The sequence below is a fragment of the Leucoraja erinacea genome, chromosome 4 (assembly GCF_028641065.1).
Source record: "Leucoraja erinacea ecotype New England chromosome 4, Leri_hhj_1, whole genome shotgun sequence".
NCBI classification, from domain to species: Eukaryota; Metazoa; Chordata; class Chondrichthyes; order Rajiformes; family Rajidae; genus Leucoraja; species Leucoraja erinaceus.
In genome coordinates, this window is record NC_073380.1 from 31,274,943 (window position 1) to 31,296,786 (window position 21,844).

Here is a 21,844-nt window from a genome sequence, read left to right on the forward strand (position 1 = left end):
CAAGCCAGGTCCATTCTCCTTTTCCCCTCCGCTGTCCAGTGCAGGACTATCCTTGGGATGCTGTCTGGTACATTCATCGTAGCATCTGTCGAAAGTCCTGGAAGTCCATCATGCCCAGTAGTGTTGATTCTTTCCGTTGCTGTTTCCGTAACATATTTGTTTTGCGAGACAGGATTGTTTGCCCTGTGCTCAACCTCCAACCTGGAGGACCAGTGGATCACTCTTCATCTCGCCTCTACCCTTCGACCTGTCCAGCATGGGAGACCCTAACAGGAGACGAATCTCCCGCTGGCATAGCTCTAAGGGTCACTGAGACACACAAGCTCCCCGACCACGACAAGGTTGCAATCCAATGGGGTGTACTCAGTGGGAAGAGTGGCAACAATTTGTTGGACACACTAAGTTTCTCCAGTATATTGTTCATTGCTAAAGGAATATGGTGACGGTTAGTAAACATCAACATCATTCTCATTGGTAATTGGTGTGAGATAATGGAAATAAATATTGATTAAATGGTGCAGCTGGTAGAGCTGTTGCCTCAAAGCGCCAGAGACCTGAGTTTGATCCTGAACTCGGGTGCTGTGTGTGTGGAGTTTGCGTGTTCTCCCAGTGACCGCATGGGTTTCCTCTGGGTGTTTAGGTTTCCTCCCACATTGCAAATATATGCGGGTTTGTAGGTTAATTGTCCTCTGTAAATTGCCCCTAGTGCATAGGGCGTGGATGAGAAGATAGGATAGCATAGAACTAGCTTGAACAAGTGCTCGATGGACAGCGTGGACTTAATGGGCTGAAGATAGACAGAAATTGCTGGAGCAACTCAGTGGGACAGGGAGCATCTCCGGAGAAAAAGGATGGGTGACATTTCGGGTCAGGAGCCTTCTTCAGACTGCTAAATCAGACTTCAGACGGATAGGCTGAGGAACCTTTTTCCTGGCAGCATCTCTAATGTATGAAAAATAATAATATAGAATAACCAAATAGACAATGAGAATTGAAAAAAAATTCCCAAAATGGGCAGGAAGTTAAATTGACTTCAATGGAGATGAATTTTAGGAGTTCCTTGCACACGCATCACTGGTTTGCACAGATAGATGAATTTCAGCCCTAACATGTTGTATTTTTATTTCTAAAACCAAACTATTGAACTGTGAGAGAACAATCTGTTTTATTTGGAGCTCTATCAAATTGGCAAATTTTCCCTCAGGATTCGTTCTACACTTTGAAGAAATGGGTGAAAGAGTTGAAGGAGCACGGGCCTGAGAACATCGTGGTGGCGATCGCTGGCAACAAGTGTGACCTGGCAGACATCAGGTTGGTATCTGCACTGCACTGCACACACAATGTTGCTTTGAAAAGAAGATACAATGTAGATTAGTTTTGTCCATGAGAGTCTTGGTATGGCATCTGTGCAAAACATTGCTGTCACTTAGTGTGGGCAGGAACTACAGATGCTGGTGAACCAGCTGGGGTAAACCAGCATCTGCAGTTCCTTCCTGCACATTTTGTCTGCTCCACTGCAAAATCTCCTCGAGGTATGCTGACTTCTCCTCCTCTCTCCGATGGGCGTTCGGCAACATCCTCTCTCGCTGCACCCCCTCTGTGATTCCTCCGGCTCTCCGACCACGTTTTAACCTAGACTCGCAAGGGTCTGAAGAGGGTCTCGAGCTGAAATGTCACCTAATTCCTTTTCTCCACAGATGACTTGCTGAATTATCCAGCATTTTGTGTCTACCTACTGGTGTCACTCTGTTCAGCTCTGTGCCACACTGCCAACAGGTTCATTGTTTTGGAAAATTATAATAAATAAGTTAAAGGTTATAGAGGTGCTGTGGTAGAGTTTCTGCCTTATAGTGCCAGAGAACCGGGTTCGATCCTGACTATGGGTGCTGCCTGTACGGAGTTTGCATGTTCTCCTTGTGACAGAGTGGAATTTCTCCGAGTGCTCCGGTTTCCTCCCACATTCTGAACACGTGCAGGTTTGTAGGTTAATTGACCTATAAATTGTTGCTAATGTGGTGTTCGGGTGAAAGGTGGTCTGATGCCCATAATGGACACGTTGGTTGAATGGGGTTGAGAGGGAAAAATAGATCAGCTATGATCGAATGGCGGAGCAGATTCAATGGGCCACATGGCCTAATTTTGCTCCTATGTCTTATGGTCTATTATTCTGGAAATGATGTGCACAGTCTTCACTATAAGAGGCCGTCATTCAATGTAAGGTAGGTACAACATCATAAGGCAGATAGAATGCGTTTAAAAAGAAAGATTACTCCATATGTGTGAATGAGTAATAACTCAATGTCAGAAAGTTATTCAACCTCATGGCTAGACATTTCCCTGTGTCTAATCTCTCAGTTGCTAATCAATATGTGCTTGACAATGATCCTCTTTCCTGTTGCAGGGAGGTCACGTTAAAGGACGCCCTGGAATACGTCAAGTTCATAAACGCAATTTTTGTCGAAACAAGTGCAAAGAATGCCACTAATATTGCTGAGCTGTTTGAAAGGATCAGTAAGTTATATTTCTTCCTTTGTAATTATACTGCCGGTCAACAAAACTATCGTGTGAACAGCAGTCCTTCCACAAAGCCTTATGTAAACATACTAGAGCAACTGCCTGTGTTAAGGAATATTGGCTCTGCACCATCCTGAGTAACAATGCCGGACGGTGCACACTTGGTGGGTCGAAGGGCCTGTTTCCATGCTGTATCTCTAAAGTAAACAGGCCCTTCAGCCCACGATGACTGTGCTGAACATGATACAAACTTACTGGTTCTAAAAGTTCAATCATGCAGTACCAATCATGCCAGCATGTATTGCCCCTCCACTGACTGACGTATTCAGTTAACTGTCGAACATTTTCTCAAATGCAGCAAATTCAAGCTTCCTATTTGTTGATTTATTTAGTTAACGTCATTTAAATTTATCCAGCTGAAGTTACGGAATTTGAACTTTTATAGCCAGTCATTGGCATCATTGTGGACCGAAGGGCCTGTTTAGTTTAGAGATGCTGCATGGAAACAGGCCCTTCGGCCCACCAAGTCCATGCTAACCAGCATTCACCTGTACACTAGTTCTATCCCACAAACTCAGCACAATTTAGAGAAGACAATTAACCTACAAACCTGCACGTCTTTGGCATGTGGGAGGAAACCAGAGTGCCTAGAGAAAACCTACGCGGTCACAGGGGGAAATGTGCAAACTCTGCACAGACAGCACATGAGGTCAAGATTGAACACGGGTCTTTGGCGGCTACTCCACCAGTGCACATGTGTCTTGCCCCTGCACTGTTTCTGTGCTGTACTGTTCCGTTTTCTATGACTTCATAATATAGGATTGTGGACAGCCGTTCAAAAATTCAAACACTGCTCTACGACATCTTGCAAGTTAATTGATGAAATAGTAATTCATGAAATGGTGATTTTAATGGCTGAGATTTAAATGTTTCAAGAACATATATTACTGCACACTGAGTACATCCTGCATTGTACATGTGTTGTCATCCTGCTGTTACGTTAAGTGGGACAAACAATTTTGAAATTCGAAAGAGGAAGTCGGGATTGCAGAAGTAGAATTGTGTAACAGCAGCTTTGACTTCATGGTGTGGCAGCTTCCAACTCAGAAGAAAGCAGGAAATGAACCCTTGTTCCATGTCAGGAGCAGACACCAGGTATATCGAGCAACAAAGTACCAACCCTGTAAAGCTGCTGTATATTTTCAGCACCAACTTATCCCACAATGAGCAGATCAGAGCATCACAAAGGAATGATTGGGTTAACATAGGATGAGCATTTGACGGCACTGGGCCTGTAGTCACTGTAGTTTAGTTGGTTGAGGCAGAGACCTCATTGAAACTTACCGAATAGTGAAAGGCCTGGTTACAGTGGACGTGTTGAGGATGTTTCCACTAGAAAAGTCCAGAACCAGAGGCCATAGCCTCAGAATAAAGGGATGCACAAAGGAGATGAGGAAGCATTTCTTTAATTAGGGGGTGGTGAATCTGTGGAATTCATTGCCACAGACAGCTGTGGAGGCCAAGTCAATGGATATTTTTAAGGCAGAGATTGACAGATTCTTGATTAGCGTGAGTGTCAGGGGTTATGGGGAGAAGTCAGGAGAATGGGGTTGAGTGGGAAAGATTGAATGGCGGAGTAGTCTTGATGGGCTGAAAAGCCTAATTCCTATCACTTATTAACTTATAAGTGAACAATGTGCATTCCCATACACAATACACAATATCTGTCCGCTTACCCAGTCAGGCCCTTTCAGCCTGGCCGATGATTCAGGCTTCTTTTGTAATAATACAGAGCATTGCCCAAATATTTATTTTACAGTACCAGATTCTTGGAAAAACCCATCCAGTAGAGGTCAGGTTCTTCCCAGTTTTGCCTAGAATATAAATTCAGGAGCAACTAACAAATGTGATTCACTCTTAACAGCTTCCTCCGTTCAGGGTCAAATAGAGATGAACCGTAAATATTGATATTGCTAGTGGCATCCTACATCCTGTACACAAATAAATTTAAAATGTCAAATGCAGTGCTGCAGCTTGTGTATTGAATGTAATTGGGAATTACCACCATGGCTGGGACTTTATCTATGGCGTCAACATCTTAGATATGTGGCTGAGACATGGCATACCCCTTATTCTTAAACTGTGGCTCCTGGTTCTGGACTCTCCCAACATCGGGAGCATGTTTCCTGCATCTAGCGTGTCCAATCCCTTAATAATTTTATATGTTTCTGTAAGGTCCAACTTTCATCCTAAATTCCTGTGAAATCAAGCCCAGTCACTCCAATCTTTCATCATATGACAGTCCCGCCAATCCTGGAATTAACATCGTGAACCCACGCTGCACTCCCTCAATTTGTGGAATTCTCTGCTTCAGAAGGCAGTGGAGGCCGATTCACTGGATAGATTCAAAAGAGGGTTTGATAGAGCTCTTGGGGCCAGAGGAATCAAGGGGTGTGGGGAGAAGGCAGGAACGGGGTACTGATTGTGGATGATCAGCCATGATCACATTGAATGGCGCTGTTGGCTCAAAGGGCCAAATGGCCTACTCCTGCCCCTATTGTCTATGTATCTATGTATAGGTGCAGAGTTAGGCCATTCAGCCCTTTGAGTCTACTCCGTCATTTAATCATGGCTGATTTATTTTTCCCTCTCACCATGACTTGGTCTCCACAGCCATGAAATCCACAGATTCACTACTTTCTGGCTAAAGAAATTCCTTCTCATCTCCTTTCTAAACGTACATCCTTTTATTCTAAGGCACATGCCCTCCGGTTCCAGACTCTCCTATTAATGGAAACTTCCTCTCCACATCCACTCTATCCAGGCCTTTCAGTATCTGGAGGTTTCAATGAGATCCCCCCTCATGCTTCTAAACTCCAGCAAGTATAGACTCAGATCTTTCAAACACTCCTCATATATTAACGCAGTCATCTCCAGGATCATTGTTGTAAAACACCCCTGGACCCTCTCGCGAGACAGTCCATCCATCCTCATGTATGGGGCCTAAAGTTTTTCACAATACCCTTATCACCTACATATAGTCTGGCCATTGTCCAACCATCTGCCTAACAAACACCCCACTCACCTGTATCCACCTATGACATGCTCGACTGTATCCTGTCACAGATAGACGCAAAATGCTGGAGTAACTCAGCGGGTCAAGCAGCATCTCTGGAGCAAAAGGATCGGTGCCAATTTGGGTCGGGACCCTTCTTCCTGTCTGAAGTGAGTCTATCTTTAGTAAAATCCAGCATCTGCAGTTTTTAGTTTCTACAATGTATCCCATCCTATTTCCTTCGCTCCATAGATGCTGCCTCACCCGCTGAGTTTCTCCAGCATTTTTGTCTAACACCTTTCGTTCAGCTTTCTTTCCCCTACCCCACCACATTCAGTTTGATGAACGGTCCCAACCCAAAATGTCACCTCTCCATGATCTCCGGAGATGCTGCCTGCCTTGTGGACTTACTCCAGCACTGTGTCTTTTTGTTGTAAACCAGTTCCTTGTGTCCATGCCTTTAAAAACGGACCTTTTGGTAATTTTGGTGAGTTTGTGAGCTGTTAATCTTTAGAATCAATGTCCCTGAATTAAACATACAATGAATCCACATGGCATATCAGTTTACAGATGGATGATAAGTTTTAATTAGCTCTTGGAGCCTCTTTAGTGAAACACGATCACAACATATTTGAATTCCAAGCACTGGTGTTAGAAAGCAGCATTTGGCCGTCTGTCTAACTAGGAGCTGGACATGGAAGAATCCTAGAGCAGAAAGGTAGTGGATAGAAAGAACTGAATACCTGATAAATAGAAACAGGCCCTTTGTCCCAATTTGCCCACACCGACCAACATATCCCGTCTGCACTAGTCACACCTGCCTGCGTTTGGCTCATAAGATCACAAGGTCATAGGTGATAGGAGCAGAATTAGGCCATTCAGCCCATCGTCTATTCCACCATTCAATCATGGCTGATCTACCTCTCCCTCCTAACCCCATTCTCGTGCCTTCTCCCATAACCCCTGACACCCGTAATAATCAAGAATCTATGCCTTAAATATATCAGTTTTTAAGAAAGCAGGAGAATGGACTTGAGAGGAAAAGATAGATCAGCCATGATTGAATGGTGGAGTAAACTTGAAGGGCTGAATGGCCTAATTATGCTCTTTCTGTAGCTTAGATAATACTTAGCAAAAGGAAAAAATACAGCATTTTAAGTCGGTAACCTCTAATGAGAAAGTTCTGATCCTTACTGACCAACTGAGTAGAGTTATAGTTTTAGACTTTAGAGATACAGCCTGGAAACAGGCACTTCAGCCCATCATGTCTGCTCCGCCCACCTCATACACTACACACAAGGGACAATCTACAATTTACAGAAGCCAAATAACCTACAAACCTGTACGTTTTTGAAGTGTGGGATGAACCTGGAGCACCTAGAGAAAACCCACATGGTCATTGGGAGAATGTACAAACTCTTTACAGACAACATCCATGGTCAGGATCGAACCTTGGTCTCTGGCATTGTAAGACAGCAACTCTACCGCTGCGCCGCTGTGCTGCCCAAAAACCATAGAGTCTTATGGCACAGAAACAGGCCCTTTGGCACAACCCATCCATGCCAACCAAGCGGTCCCAGATAAGCTTATCCCAATTGCCTGTACCAGATCCCTCTTAACCTTTCCTATCCATGTACCTGTCCAAGTATCATAGAGTCAAACACTAATATATGTTGGGAATACTGTTAAAGTACCTGCATCAACGACTTCCTCTGGCAGTTCATTCCACGTATCCACCATACTCTGAGTGAAAAGTTGTCCCTTTGGTTCCTATTAAATCTAGCCCCTCTCAGCTTAAACCTGTGTCCTTTAGATACATAGAAACATAGACAATAGGTGCAGGAGTAGGCCATTCGGCCCTTCGAGCCTGCACCGCCATTCAATATGATCATGGCTGATTTAGTACCTGATTCCCCAATGTTGGATAAAAGACTGTGTGCATTTACCCTATCTATTTCCTCATGATTTTACACATCTCTATAAGATCACCTCTCAGTCTCCTGCACTTCAGGAAATAAACTCCTAGCCTGACCAAACGTACCCTCTACCGTAGACCCTTGAGTCTTGGCAATCCTCGTAACCCTTCCTCTTTCCAGTATTTACTGCTTTTATTTCTGGTTGTGGTATTGCAGTTTCTTTTCAGAAACTTTGAGTCAGGGAGAATTCATAGTGATAGAAACGTGTGGCGATGGGCCATTATAGCAGCTGCCTCACAGCACCAGAGAGCCAGGGTTCAATCCTGATGTCAGATGTTACCTGTGGGAAGTTGGCACATCCTCCCTCTGATCGAACGGGCTTCACCTGGTTGCTTTGGTATGGAAACATAGAAAATAGGTGCAGGAGTAGCCATTCGGCCCTTCGAGCCAGAACCGCCGCCCAATATGATCTGGCTGATCATCCAAAATCAATACCCTGTTCTTGCTTTTTCCCCATATTCCTTTGATTCCTTTAGCCCTAAGAGCTAAATCTAACTCTCTCTTGAAATCTTCCTGTGAATTGGCCTCCACTGCCTTCTGTGGCAGAGAATTCCGCAGATTCACAACTCTCTGGGTGAAAAAGGTTTTTCCTCATCTCAGTCCTAAAAAATGTATTTCCTCATCTCAGTCCTAATTGTATCCTCCCTCGCCGAAGGTGAGCAGATCAGTAAATTAATTGGTCATTGCAAATTTTCCTTAGTAAATGGCAGAATCTGGGAAGGGTTGATTGAATTTTGGGTAGACAGCCAGAATCTTTTTCCCAGCATGGAAATATCAAATACTGGAGGGCATGGCTTTAAGGAGAAAGGAGTAAGTTTAAAGGAGACATGCAAAGCAAGTTTTTTTCATTCAGGGGGTGGTGAGTGGCTGAAACATGTTGCTGGGGGTAATGGTAGAGGCATATACATTAGTGCCATTTAAGAGACTTTTGGATAGACATATAGATATGTAGGGAATGGCAGGGTATGGATTATGTAGCCCAGGGTTTGCCAGGATCGTGCACCGCTCAAATTCACTGTTCCTAATCTTCTTGCATTTGAGGCAGCAGAAGTCTGCGGCAGGGTGATGCCATCTGGTTCGACATCCTTAGGTGCCCGCCCTCCAAAGGGCACATACTCTGGGTTGGTGCCAAGCTGCAGCGCTGCTGCTGTCTCTGTTTGTTGTCGTTCGCCAGACTAAGGTCAGTTGACAGGGCTCACCACGACAACATGAGCCCCAACTATTCCTGATGTATTCTCTTGAATACACGTTGATGTATTTAAGAGCGAGTTAGATGTAGCTCTTACGGTTAACAGAATCAAGGGATGTGGGGAGAAAGCAGGAACGGGGTTACTGATTTTTGGATGATCAGCCATGATAATATTGAATGGCAGTACTGGCACGAAGGGCCGAATGGTACCTATTTTTTAATGTTTCTTTGTTCCTATAAGAACTAGAGCGTGGACTGAACTTTGAAAATGGCGCCAAAACATTGTGCCTTTTGCATGCGGGCTCATTAGACTCTCTCTGTACACTTGCTAATCAAAGATGTGCTTAGCTATGGGAATACTGTACTGGACTGTGTGTAAGAAAAAAAATCCACTGTGCATTTGCACGTGACAATAAAATCACCATTGAACCATGTGCAGGCAGATGAGAGTTGGTCTCGACATCATGTTTGGCACAGAAGGGCCTGGGTTGAAGGGCCTGTTCCTGTGCTAAGTGTTCTAATGGGATTAATGCAATATTAGCATAAATGGGGTGGTTGATGGTTAGTACTGACCTGATGGGCCAAAGGGCCTGTTTGAGTGCTATATTTCTCTCTGCCTCTCTCTATACAGGTGAATTATCAATCTTATTGATAGTTCTGTCAGACATTTGACAGGAGCAGTTGAACACAGTGCTGGAAATGTCAGCCATTTGCTGAAAAGATTTGATGAATCTGTGTTGCAGGTATAGTGAATTCGCTTGACATTTTCAAGGTTCACAATGCAAAATGTTACATGAATAGTCATTTTCATTACATTTTGCATTTAAATTGCAACTGCGGCTTGCTGCAATACTTGGTGTCGCGCAATTTAGAATTCAATACCTTCTTAAAGCAGGATCGCAGCGAATCTGAAAATGATTAACCTTCACACTGCTCAATAAACCAGATGGTGCAGGAAATGGAAAAGCCACAGCGTGTGCAGGAGAGGGCTCCAGAGACTCCATTTCAGGCAGATGGCTGCATCCAATTGACCTGCTAATGCTGACTGTGGCCATCAGTGCAAAAGTGGAAAGAAATGGCTCACTTTAACAACCGTGAAATCCCTGATCCTTATGTGCATACGTGTGCATGCAGATGTGTTCAGGAAAGCAGGTTTAAAATATAAACGTACATATGATTTCTTCTGAGGAAAAAAAACTGCTAACTTGTGCTTCACATGCCTGACATTTACTTCAAAGGGGATGCCTTTTTTTTTCAATAATCTTCCTTTTAAACATTTTTGTGCTCTCGGTTGAGTTGCCAGTAAAACACAGAAAGAATACTGTAACTGACACTGTAACTCCTGAGGCAGAGAATCATATATGCCATAGAAAATGTCCTTCTGCTGAGCAGAAGAAATTGCAGAGAATTGTGGACGCAGCCCAGGCCATCACACAAACCAACCTCCCTTCCAGTTACTCCATTTACACCTCACGCTGCCTCGGCAAGGCCTCCGGCACAATCAAGGACATTTCCCACCCTGGTCACTTTTTCTTCTTCCCTCTCCCATCAGACAAGAGGTACAGAAGTGTGAAAATACGCGCAGGTATCTCCAGGTTTAGGGACAATTTATTCTCAACTGAACCACTCAACAACTAAAGAGTGTTCCTGAGCTACTATCTACCTAATTGAAGACTCTCTGACTACCTTTAATCAGAATTCACTAGATTTTATCTTACACTAAATGTTATTCCCTGTACTCTGTAAATGTACACTGTGGATGACTCGATTATAATCATGTACAGTGTTTCAGTTGACTGGTTAGCATTCAACGACCACCCGTACACTAGTCCAATCCTACACACATGAAGGACCGATTAATTTACAGATTAAACTACAAACCTGCACGTCTTTGAAATGTGTGATGAAACCGGAGCACCCAGAGAAAACCTATGCAATCACAGAACGTACAAACTCCATACAGACAGCATCCGTAGTCAGGATGGAACCCAGGTCTCTGGCGCTGTAAAGCAGCAACTCTACCCAGTGGCAGACTGGGTCTAAAAATATTGGTTGCCAGGAGACAAAGGGGGCCCACTTCATCAGGGGCCCACTTGCCATCGGGCAAGCTGACACCCAGGCCAGTCCGCCACTGACTCTACCGCTGCACCACTGTGCCCCCTGGCCTGCCAAATTCTATCAACTATCATTGTTTTTTTGCATTTGTTTGGTTAGTTTTCCCAGCATTGTTTAACAAATGAATTAATCCTTGTGATATTTTGATGAAGTGAGTAATAAGAACAGTGTGTTCAGTTCCTCAATTCATACGGCACAGAGGAGTAAGGAGCATAGATTTATTAACGTGCTATCAGTTGTAAATCATTAGAGACATTTAAGGAGGAGTGATGTAAGCAAACTGGGAATACATATGTTAAAATTATTCCTTTTGATTGTAATGGCATATAGGGCAGGTGTAGGCTAATTAATCTCAAACCATGCTGTGAAATCAGGGCTAATTCATGACCTGTTTACCTGTTTTTTCTCCAATTCCCTTAGCACACAGGTTAATATAATCCCATAATCCTAGATCTAAACTGAAGAATTGACTGAGTGTAGGAAGGAACTGCAGATGCCAAAGATAGACATAAAGTGCTGGAGTAACTCAGCGGGTCAGGCAGCATCTTTGTAGAAACGGAATAGGTGTCGTCTTTTAACCATATCCAAACTTCTATCACCCTCTGCATATAGAAATGTTTAGTTCAGTTTAGTTTATTGTCATTGAGGTACAGTGAAAAAAGCTTTTGTTGTGTGCTATCCAGTCAGCAGAAAGACAATACATGATTACAATCGAGCCATGAATCCTTCAATCCTGAAAGGCCTGGCTTTAATTTTGTAATCTCTAATCTCCTGTCCCAGACTCCCCAATCAGCAGAAGCATTTATCTTCTTCTACCCTATCACTTCTACTTAACACCTTGAAGATGTTTGTCAAATTAACCTCTACCCCAACTCCCAATGTGCATGTGAGACTGCAGTGACTTGACCCTGAATGTCAACAATGCCTCTGCCTCCGCAGATGCGGCCTGACCCACTGAGTCCCTTTAGCAGTTTGTTTTGTCCTAGTGAATACATTACTGTTTAATAAAATACCTCTTCACAATTTAATCCTCTTGATATGTATGCTCTGTCCTCTCAAGTCAATGAACGGTTCCATGGTATGGTACTCATGATCCTAGTATTGTATCTACATATACTGTCTAATTGTTCTCCAGGGAGCAAAGGAGACAGGACAGATGTAGGTAGACATAAAATGCTGGATTAACTCAGTGCATCAGGCACTTCTCTGGAGAAAAAGAATAGGTGATTTTTCGGGCCAGAACCCTTTTTCCAGAATTTATCCTTGCATGCTAATCCCAAAAGAATGGTTCACAAACCAAATTATGAAATCCATGAACTGACTCATCCTACCTTGAATCTGGTGGCATCCTAGAATGAATGCCCCTTTAACTTGTTTGCAATTCAATGAACTTAATGGGAAGAGAGATCAAGTGGTGAGCTGCAACAGGTTGTGGGACTCATTGCCAGAGAAGGCTGTGGAGGCCAGATCAATGGTTATTCTTTAAGGCGCAGATTGATAGATTCTTGGTTAGTATGGGTGTCAGGGTTAGGAGGAGAAAGCAAGAGAATGGGATTGAGAGGAAAAGATAGATCAGCCATGATTGAATGGAAGAAAATATACTTGATGAACCAAATGGCCTAATTCTGCTCCTATGATTGATGAACTTTTGATCATCTGAAGGTTGTTAGGAATCTCCTTGGCTGATGGTTTGGTCCATTTGGATCATATTGGTTGAATGTGATTGCATGCGGCACCAACATTCATGGACGAGGAAGCATTGGGATGTAGTTCATTGGGTGTTAAAAGGGTCAAGCCTTATCTTGTAGTGAGATTATTTAATGAATATTTTTGTTTCAAGCTTTCCTATTTTACTTTCAATAAACCACAGTAGACTGTGTGTTTGGCAATCTGCTGAAGGAATGCAACAGGTTGGGCAACATCTGTGGAAGGAGATGGACAATCAATGGTTCGGGTCAGAACCCTTCACCTGGGCTGAGAGAGTAGAGGGGAGACAACCAGCACAATGAGGTGAGGGGGTGGAGAGCAACAGGAGCTGCCAAGCAGTGGATGCATTTAGTCGAGAAGGGGCTGATTGGCAGATAGTCAGATGTGGGGGAGAAAGGTGGAAAATGCAACGGGTTGGGAGGTAGCAGGTGGGGGAATGGCTGCATTTGATGGAATCAGATGGGAAAGGGAAGTGAATTCTCTGCCACAGAAGGTAGTTGAGGCTAGTTCATTGGCTATATTTAAGAGAGAGTTAGATGTGGCCCTTGCGGTTAAACCTTGTGGCTAAACCGGGTCCTTTTCACAATGGCAGGCAGTGACTAGTGGGGTACCGCAAGGCTCAGTACTGGGACCCCAGCTATTTACAATATATATTAATGATCTGGATGAGGGAATTGAAGGCAAGTTTGTGGATGACACTAAGCTGGGGGGCAGTGTTAGGTGTGAGGAGGATGCTAGGAGACTGCAAGGTGACTTGGATAGGCTGGGTGAGTGGGCAAATGTTTGGCAGATGCAGTTTAATGTGGATAAATGTGAGGTTATCCATTTTGGTGGCAAAAACGGGAAAGCAGACTATTATCTAAATGGTGGCCGATTGGGAAAGGGGGGATGCAGCGAGACCTGGGTGTCATGGTACACCAGTCATTGAAGGTAGGCATGCAGGTGCAGCAGGCAGTAAAGAAAGCGAATGGTATGTTAGCTTTCATAGCAAGAGGATTTGAGTATAGGAGCAGGGAGGTTCTACTGCAGTTGTACAGGGTCTTGGTGAGACCACACCTGGAGTATTGCGTGCAGTTTTGGTCTCCAAATCTGAGGAAGGACATTATTGCCATAGAGGGAATGCAGAGAAGGTTCGCCAGACTGATTCCTGGGATGTCAGGACTGTCTTATGAAGAAAGACTGGATAGACTTGGTTTATACTCTCTAGAATTTAGGAGATTGAGAGGGGATCTTATAGAAACTTACAAAATTCTGAGGGGTTGGACAGGCTAGATGCAGGAAGATTGTTCCCGATGTTGGGGAAGTCCAGGACAAGGGGTCACAGCTTAAGGATAAGGGGGAAATCCTTTAAAAACCGAGATGAGGAGAATTTTTTTCACACAGAGAGTGGTGAATCTCTGGAACTCTCTGCCACAGAGGGTAGTTGAGGCCAGTTCATTGGCTATATTTAAGAGGGAGTTAGATGTGGCCCTTGTGGCTAAGGGGATCAGAGGGTATGGAGAGAAGGCAGGTACGGGATACTGAGTTGGATGATCAGCCATGATCATATTGAATGGCGGTGCAGGCTCAAAGGGCCGAATGGCCTACTCCTGCACCTAATTTCTATGTTTCTATGTTTCTATTTTCTATGTTTCTAAAGGGATCAGGGGGTATGGAGAGAAGGTAGGGATGGGATACTGAGTTGGATGATCAGCCATGATCATATTGAATGGGATGAATGGCCTATTCCTGCACCTATTTTCTATGTTTCTATGTTTCTATGAAACATAGAACCAAATAAGGGAGGTAGAACAGGTAGACACAAAAAGCTGGAGTAACTCAGCAGGACAGGCAGCATCTCTGGAGAGAAAGTATGGGTGACGTTTTGGGTCGAGACCCTTCTTGGTCACCCATTCCTTCTCTCCAGAGATGCTGCATGTCCAGCTGAGTTACTCCAGCTTTTTGTGTCTATCTTCAATTTAAACCTGAATCGGCAGTTCCATCCTACACATGTTGAATGGGCAGATGGGAACTGGGAAGGGAAGTGGGGGTAGTAAGAGGGTGATTTCCCTCCGGGGATGAATAAAGTTCTATCGTATCTAATTGTATCGTATGGACATGTGGAATGGGTGGGGGAGTGGAAGGAAACTGGATGATAGGGTTAACCAGTATCCTTCTGTAGTTGTTTATTTCTACATGGTTTCTAAGAAGGAGCATGGAGATGTGGTTCAAAAGATGTTTAGTTTATTGTCACGGGTACAGGGAAAAGCTTTTTTTGTTGCATGCTATCCAGTCAGTGTAAATACTATGATTGCATGATTACAATCCACAGTGTACAGGGTAAAGGAAATAATGTTTAGTGCAAGATAAAGTCCAATTAAAGATAGTCTGGGGGTCTCCAATGACATAGATAGTAGCGCAGGACCACTCTCTAGTCGGTGATAGGATGGTTCAGTTGCCTGATAACAGCCGGGAAGAAACTGTCCCTGAATCTGGAATGTGTGTGTAAGTAACAGGATTGATCAGAAGGAGAGAGAGAGGGACAGGGGGAGCAGGTTAGAGTAAAGGGTCTGTCCCACCAGCATGCGACCTGCATGCAGCGAGCGCGACCAAACTGGAAGCGGGGGCTGCGCGGAGGTCGAGTGATCCCCGTACAGGGCCGGTCCCACCAGCATGCGCTTGCATGCAGCGAGCGCGACCAAACCGGAAGCGGGGGCCGCGCGGAGATCGAGTGAGTGACATGAAGTTCGAGCCAAGTCCGCGGGAAGTTCGCGCGTGACGTACGCCGTCAAGATGTGCGTACGGCATTGAGATGCGGTGCACGCCCGTCGAAGCGGCTGGGGGCCGACAGGCCGTTGCCGCGCGGAATTTTTGAACACAGTCAGTTTTTCGGAGTCCCGTGCGATGTCGGGATCAGCTCCGCAAAACTCCATACGGCTCCGGCGAACGAAGTGGGACGGGCCTCGCGAGGCCGTACGGCTCAAGCGACCACGTTAGGTCGCGCTTGCCGCATGGAGTCACATGCTCGTGGGACAGGCCCTTCATAGAGTGATATAGTGTGAAAACAGGCCCTTTGGCCCAACTTGTCCACATCGGCCACCATGTCCCAGCTACACTAGTCCCACCTGCCTGTGCCTGGTTCATATCCTTCCAAACTTGTCCTATCCATGTACCTGTCTGACTGTTTCTTAAATGTTGGGGTAGTCCCAGCCTCAACTACCTCCTCTGGCAGCTTGTTCCATACACCCAGCACCCTTTGTGTGAAAAGGTTACTGGGTACTTGAAATTACAGAACTTAATGTTCATGTCATTGGGTTGAACCCATGCAGAATATGGTTTTTAAAGGTGTTACTATTGACATCTCTGGGCGATGTAGTGCTATACTGCCATCTGCTGCCGATGTGTGGTCTCACAGTCTGAAGTGAAAGCTGTTCTGTATTTTGAACCGGACGGACATCAGTAAGTCCCGCTTTCTTGTCCAGAGCACATGAGATGCAAATAACATTTATTTTGTGTACACATATTTGGTTAGACCGAAAACAAAACGTAAAGTCATTTTTCAAACATTGGAAGAGTGCAAAGAAAAGAACGTACAAGGCATGATTAGCAACTTCTTTTAGTTTGGTTTATGGAGATACAGCGCAGAAAGGGGCCCTTCAGCCCACCGAGTCTGCACCGATCAGCAATCCCCCACACATTAGCACTTTCCTACACACACTAGAGAAATTGACATTCATACCAAGCCAATTAACCAACAAACCTGTACATCTTTGGAGTGTGGGAGGAAACCGAAGATCTCGGAGAAAGCCCATGTGGTCACAGGGAGCACGTACAAACTCCGCACAGACAACACCCAAAGTCGGGGTCAAACTCGCGTCTTTGGCACTGAAAGCGCTATAAGGCAGCAACTATATTGCTGCACCGCCGTGCCGACACTTGACACACATTGGCACAAAAGTGAGTGGTATTGTACATAGTGAAGATGTTTGTCAAATATTGCAACAGGATCTTGATCAGTTGGGCAGGTGGGCTGAGGAATGGTTGATAGAATTTAATACAGATTTTGGATTTTGGGAAGTCTAATATGGGCAGGATCTGCACAGTGAAAGGTAGGGCGCTGGGGAGTGTTGTTTTGCAGAGGGATCTGGGAGTGCAAGTACATTGTTCCTTGAAAATGGCGTCACAAGTAGATAGTGGTCAAAAATGCTTTCGCCCATTGAGCTTCAGCAGTCAGAGTGTTGAGCATATAAGTTGAGAGGTCATGTTACAGTTGTATAATACATTGATGAAACCACGTTTGTGTTCCATTTTGGGTACTATGTTATTAGAAAATGTGTTGTCAAACTGGAAAGGGTGCAGAGAAGATTTACGAGGATGTTGCCACAACTTGAAGGCCTGGGCTATAAGGAGAGGTTTAGCAGCCTGGGTCTATATTCCACACAGCGCAGGAAGATGATGGGTGATCTTATAGAGATGTACACAATCATGAGAGGAATAAATCGAGTAGGCACACAGTCTCTTGGCCAGAGTAGGGGAGTCAAGAATCAGAGGAGATTGGTTTAAGTTGATGGAGGAGTGATTTAATAGGAACCTGAGGGGTGACTTTTTTTACACAAAGGATGGTGGGTGTATGGAACGAGCTGCCAGAGGAGGTACTATCACAATGTTTAAGAACCATTTAAGCAGATGTATGGATAGGATAGTTTTTGTGCGATGTGGGCCAAATGCAGGCAGGTGGGACTAGTGTAGGTGGGATATGTTGGTCAGTGTGGGTAAGTTGGGCTGATGGGCCTGTTTCCACGCTGTATGATTCTATGACTCTAAAAAACGTCAATTTCTTTTATAACAATTTTTAAAAATCGGATTCATATTTACTCACCCCTCAGAATATGTTTCTCCAATCATTGGCAACAATTTGTGCCAGATTAAAGCAGCTGATCAGTCTGCCTGTGTTATTTTGAAATTTGAGACCAGTGATTCAAAAATTTACTGCAGACTTCAGTTTTATGATCCTGAAATTGAGTTCAGTGAATTATAGCACTAATACCTGCCCAGTGCCAGGCTTAGTTTTAGAGATACAGTGTGGAAAGAGGCCCTTCGGCCCGTCGGGTCCATGCTGCCCAACGATCACCGTACACTACTTTATCATATACTTGAGGAATAATTTACAGACACCAATTAACGTACAAACCTGCATGTCTTTGCAATCTGTGAGGAACCTGGAGCACCCAGAGAAACCCCACAGGGTCACAGGGAGATCGTACAAACTCCATACAGACAGCACCATTAGTTTGGATCGAACTCGTGTCTCTGGCATGTAAGGCAGCAACTCTACTGCTGTGCCACTGTGCCGCCCTTAATATGTACTGATGTGTATATATATGGTTATATATAGAGTTTAATAGCTCTTGAACGTCAGAGACCAGTTGGACTGGATTTTCTTTCAATAAACTGACCAAACGTCTATTTCTCATTAAAGACTGACTGTGACAGGTGTAGCTAGAACTGCAGTACAAGAGGCCAACAGTTTCAATGTTAAAATGGAGAAGAGGATTTACCAGATAGGCGAGCGAGTGAGTTGGCAGGCAGTGGATGGAGAAGAGCAATGAAGCAGTGTTGTGCCCTCGCTACAGCTGCTCCAGCTGCTTGTGGCTCTGGGAGGGTGGCCAAGCGGGCAGAGACTATTTGAAGCTGTCTGGAATGAAACTCAGCAGTGCTCTGAGACTTCCTGCCTCTCTTTGTTTTTATTTCCACAAGCGAGATGGGCCAAATCAGTAGTGAATGACAAACTCCTGAGATATGTTAACCACCTGCCAAAAGTAAATACAAATCCTCACCCGCTGCCAGTCGTTGCGTTTCAACGTTTGTTTTAACTTAGCTGGAAACCATTTGAAGGATGCACGCATCAAATGACAGGAAGAAGAGAAGTTTCAACCAGGACGTTCCAAATTGGCCCATGATTATGAAGTCATTTAGAGACTGCAATTTCTTCGAGAAACAGATTTCAAGATTAGAGACAGAAGGAACTGTAGATGCTGGAATCTGGAGCAAAGCAAAGTGCTGGAGGAACTCAACCGGTCAGGCAGCATCTGTGGGGGGAATGACTGCTTCCCCTCTGTGATTCACTTCCCAGGCTTTGTCCTGCCCCCACCTCTCTCTTCCAGCTTTCTACCCCCTACTATAATCAGTCTGACAAAGAGTCCCGAACTGAAAAGGCATCCGCTCATTCCCTCAATAGATGCTCCCTGATCCACTGAGTTCCTCCTGCACTTTAAGTATGCTCAAGATTCCAGTTATCAGCAGTTTCTTGTGGCCCCATTTTACTGCAAAATCTTCCTAAAACAAAGCTACTTAGAAGAAGCTCACCTTCTCTCTCTGACGGGAATTCTGTGACACCCTCTCCCATCGCTCCCCATCTCTGATTCAATTGTTAGGCTTTATCCTGCCCCAGCTTTCATTTCTAGCTTTATCATCCCCCACTACAATCAGTCTGAAGAAGGATACTGAGCCCACCCATCGCCTATCCATGTCCTCCACAGATGCTGCTTGACTCACTGAGTTCTTCCAGATTTCAGGATTGGTTGTTTTAAAACTCTGCATCATGAATAAACTGCTGGTCCATGTAGGAAACACTTCACCCCAGGTCCTCCACCCCAGCAAAGTACCCGGCAAATCACACTGCCAGGTGGCACCCTTGGCTAAAATACTTCACACTCTGACAAAGGAACTGCCAGTGAAAAGAGATTTAAACCCTAAAGTTAAAATGTAAACCACCAATAAACATTTTTGCTGTAAAGTTATGGTACCTTCTCTGAACCTTTCACATCTCAGAGCGAGAAAGAGATACAGCACAGAAACAGGCCCTCTTTAGCCCACCACATCCATGCTGACCCTGTTTACACTAATGCTACGATAATCACATTTTGTTTTTCCCCCCACATTTTCCTCAACTTCCTTCTGAATCTATCATTGAGTGATACAGAGAACTAGTTTAGTTTAGTATATTATTGTCATGTGCACCAAGTTACAGTGCATTGGAGCCCTTCGAGCCAGATCTGTGATCACTGTGATCATGGCTGATCATCCACAATCAATGCCCCTTTCCTGCCTTCTCCCCATATCCCCTGACTCCGCTATCTTTAACAGCTCTATCTAACTCTCTCTTGAAAGTATCCAGAGAATTGGCCTCCACTGCCTCTGAGGCAGAGAATTCCACAGATTCACAACTCTCTGTGTGAAAAAGTTTTTCCTCATCCCCATTCTAAATGGCTCACTCCTTATTCTTAAATTGTGGCCCCTGGTTCTGGACTCCGGAACATCGGGAACATGTTTCCTGCCTCTAGCGTGTCCAAACCCTTAATAATCTTATATATTTCAATAAGATCCCCTCTTATCCTTCTAAATTCCAGAGTGTACAAGCCCAACCGCTCCATTCTGTCAACATGACAGTCTCACCATCCCGGGAATTAACCTTGTGAATCTACGCTGCACTCCCTCAATACCAAGAATGTCTTTTCTCAAATTTGGAGACCAAAACTGCACACAATACTCTAGGTGTGGTCTCACTAGGGCCCTGTACAACTGCAGAAGGACCTCATTGCTCCTATACTCAACTCCTCTTGTTCTAAAGGCCAACATGCCATTCGCTTTCTTCACTGCCTGCTGTACCTGCATGCTTACTTTCAGTGACTGGTGAACAAGGACCCCCAGATCTCTTCCCCTTTTCCCAACTTGACACCATTTAGATAATAATCTGCCTTCATGTTTTTGCCACCAAAGTGGATAATCTCACATTTATCCACATTAAACTGCATCTGCCATGCATCTGCCCAAGTCACCCTGCATCCTCATAGCATCCTCCTCACAGTTCACACTGCCACCCAGCTTTGTATCATCTGCAAATTTGATAATGTTACTTTTAATCCCTTCATCTAGATCATTAATATATTTTGTAAATAACTGCGGTCCCAGCACCGAGTCTTGTGGTACCCCACTCGTCACTGCCTGCCATTTTGAAAAGGACCCGTTAATCCCTACTCTTTGTTTCCTGTCCAGTCAAATAAAGGACTATACATGATTACAGTTAAGCCATCCGAAGAATAGATAAAGGGTACAAAATTCAGTGGAAGATAAAGTCCAGTTATGTCTGATTAAAGCTGGTTCAAAGGTCTCTAGTGAGGTAGATGGGGAGGACCAGACTGCACCCTAGCTGGTGAGAGGATGGTTTAGTTGCCTGCTAACAGCTGGGAAGCAACTGTCCCTGAATCTGGAGGAATGTGTTTCACTGACCATATCTGTTGAGCTGCTGCAAAAAATGAATGTAATTGTTTTGTTTCAGGACATAACTAAAACTCTGATATTGTGCTCTTCGGGGATTTTCTATTTGTGCAAAAATGGTACGCGATAGCGCTATGATTTTTCGCCAGCTCATTCACCGTTCTCCTGTGCTCCACACACCCCCCTCCCACATACTGGGGCATATGAGCCGTGCCTGCGCAGTTAGGGGCTTTGGGTGATTGGTGGAATATTGCGTTGGGAGAATGGGTGAGTGGTGGAATATTGTCAGATTTGAACTCAGGTCTCTGGCGCTGTGATGCTGTGGCTGTACTAGCTACACCACTGTGCTACCCTGAATATTAAAATTAAAACATTCCAAAGAGGTATATTGGTTTTCTTGTTACTGTAATTATTAATTTAAATACACAAAAATTTGATCACATTAAACAAAACTCCAGATGGCAATTCTGTTGCTATGTGTAATCGGTGATATGCTCTCTGTTTTACTTCTACATCTGTTTATATTTTAGTTCGGATACACAAGCCAGATAATTGATTAATAACCTGAGTCATTCACAGACTTCAACAATCACAGGAAAAAACAATTTAAGACATTCTCATCCAAACAAAACCACATGATTTTCCATTTAAAATTTCAAAAAACAATCAGATATAAACACTGTGAACACGTCAGCCATCCAAACACGGCATCGGAATAAAAATACTACTGTAATCTTAATGAAGAATAGTTTTCCCTGCTCAAATACATTTCTCAAATACGACGCATAATGGCATTTACAGACCAAAATTATACCTAAAATGGAGGTTGCCTGAATCTATCCAACTAATGTCAGACAAACGATCCTTCAAATATAGAACATAGAACAGTACAGCACAGGAATAGGCCCTTCAGCCCACACATAGAAACATAAAAAATAGGTGCAGGAGGAGGCTATTCGGCCCTTCGAGCCAGCACCGCCATTCATTCTGATCATGGCTGATCGTCTCCAATCAATAACCCGTGCCTGTCTT

At 44.3% G+C, this 21,844-nt stretch overlaps 1 protein-coding gene across 1 annotated transcript in view; it reads left to right on the forward strand.

Moving 5' to 3' along the window:
* The window catches only part of LOC129696241 (ras-related protein Rab-31-like), a 90,170-nt gene that overhangs the window by 56,403 nt on the left and 11,923 nt on the right, over window positions 1-21,844 (forward strand). Inside the window, exons 5-6 of the mRNA XM_055633947.1 lie at window positions 1,205-1,311; window positions 2,402-2,511. Of these exons, the coding sequence (XP_055489922.1) occupies window positions 1,205-1,311; window positions 2,402-2,511 (217 nt within the window). The remainder of the gene's footprint in view (window positions 1-1,204; window positions 1,312-2,401; window positions 2,512-21,844) is intronic.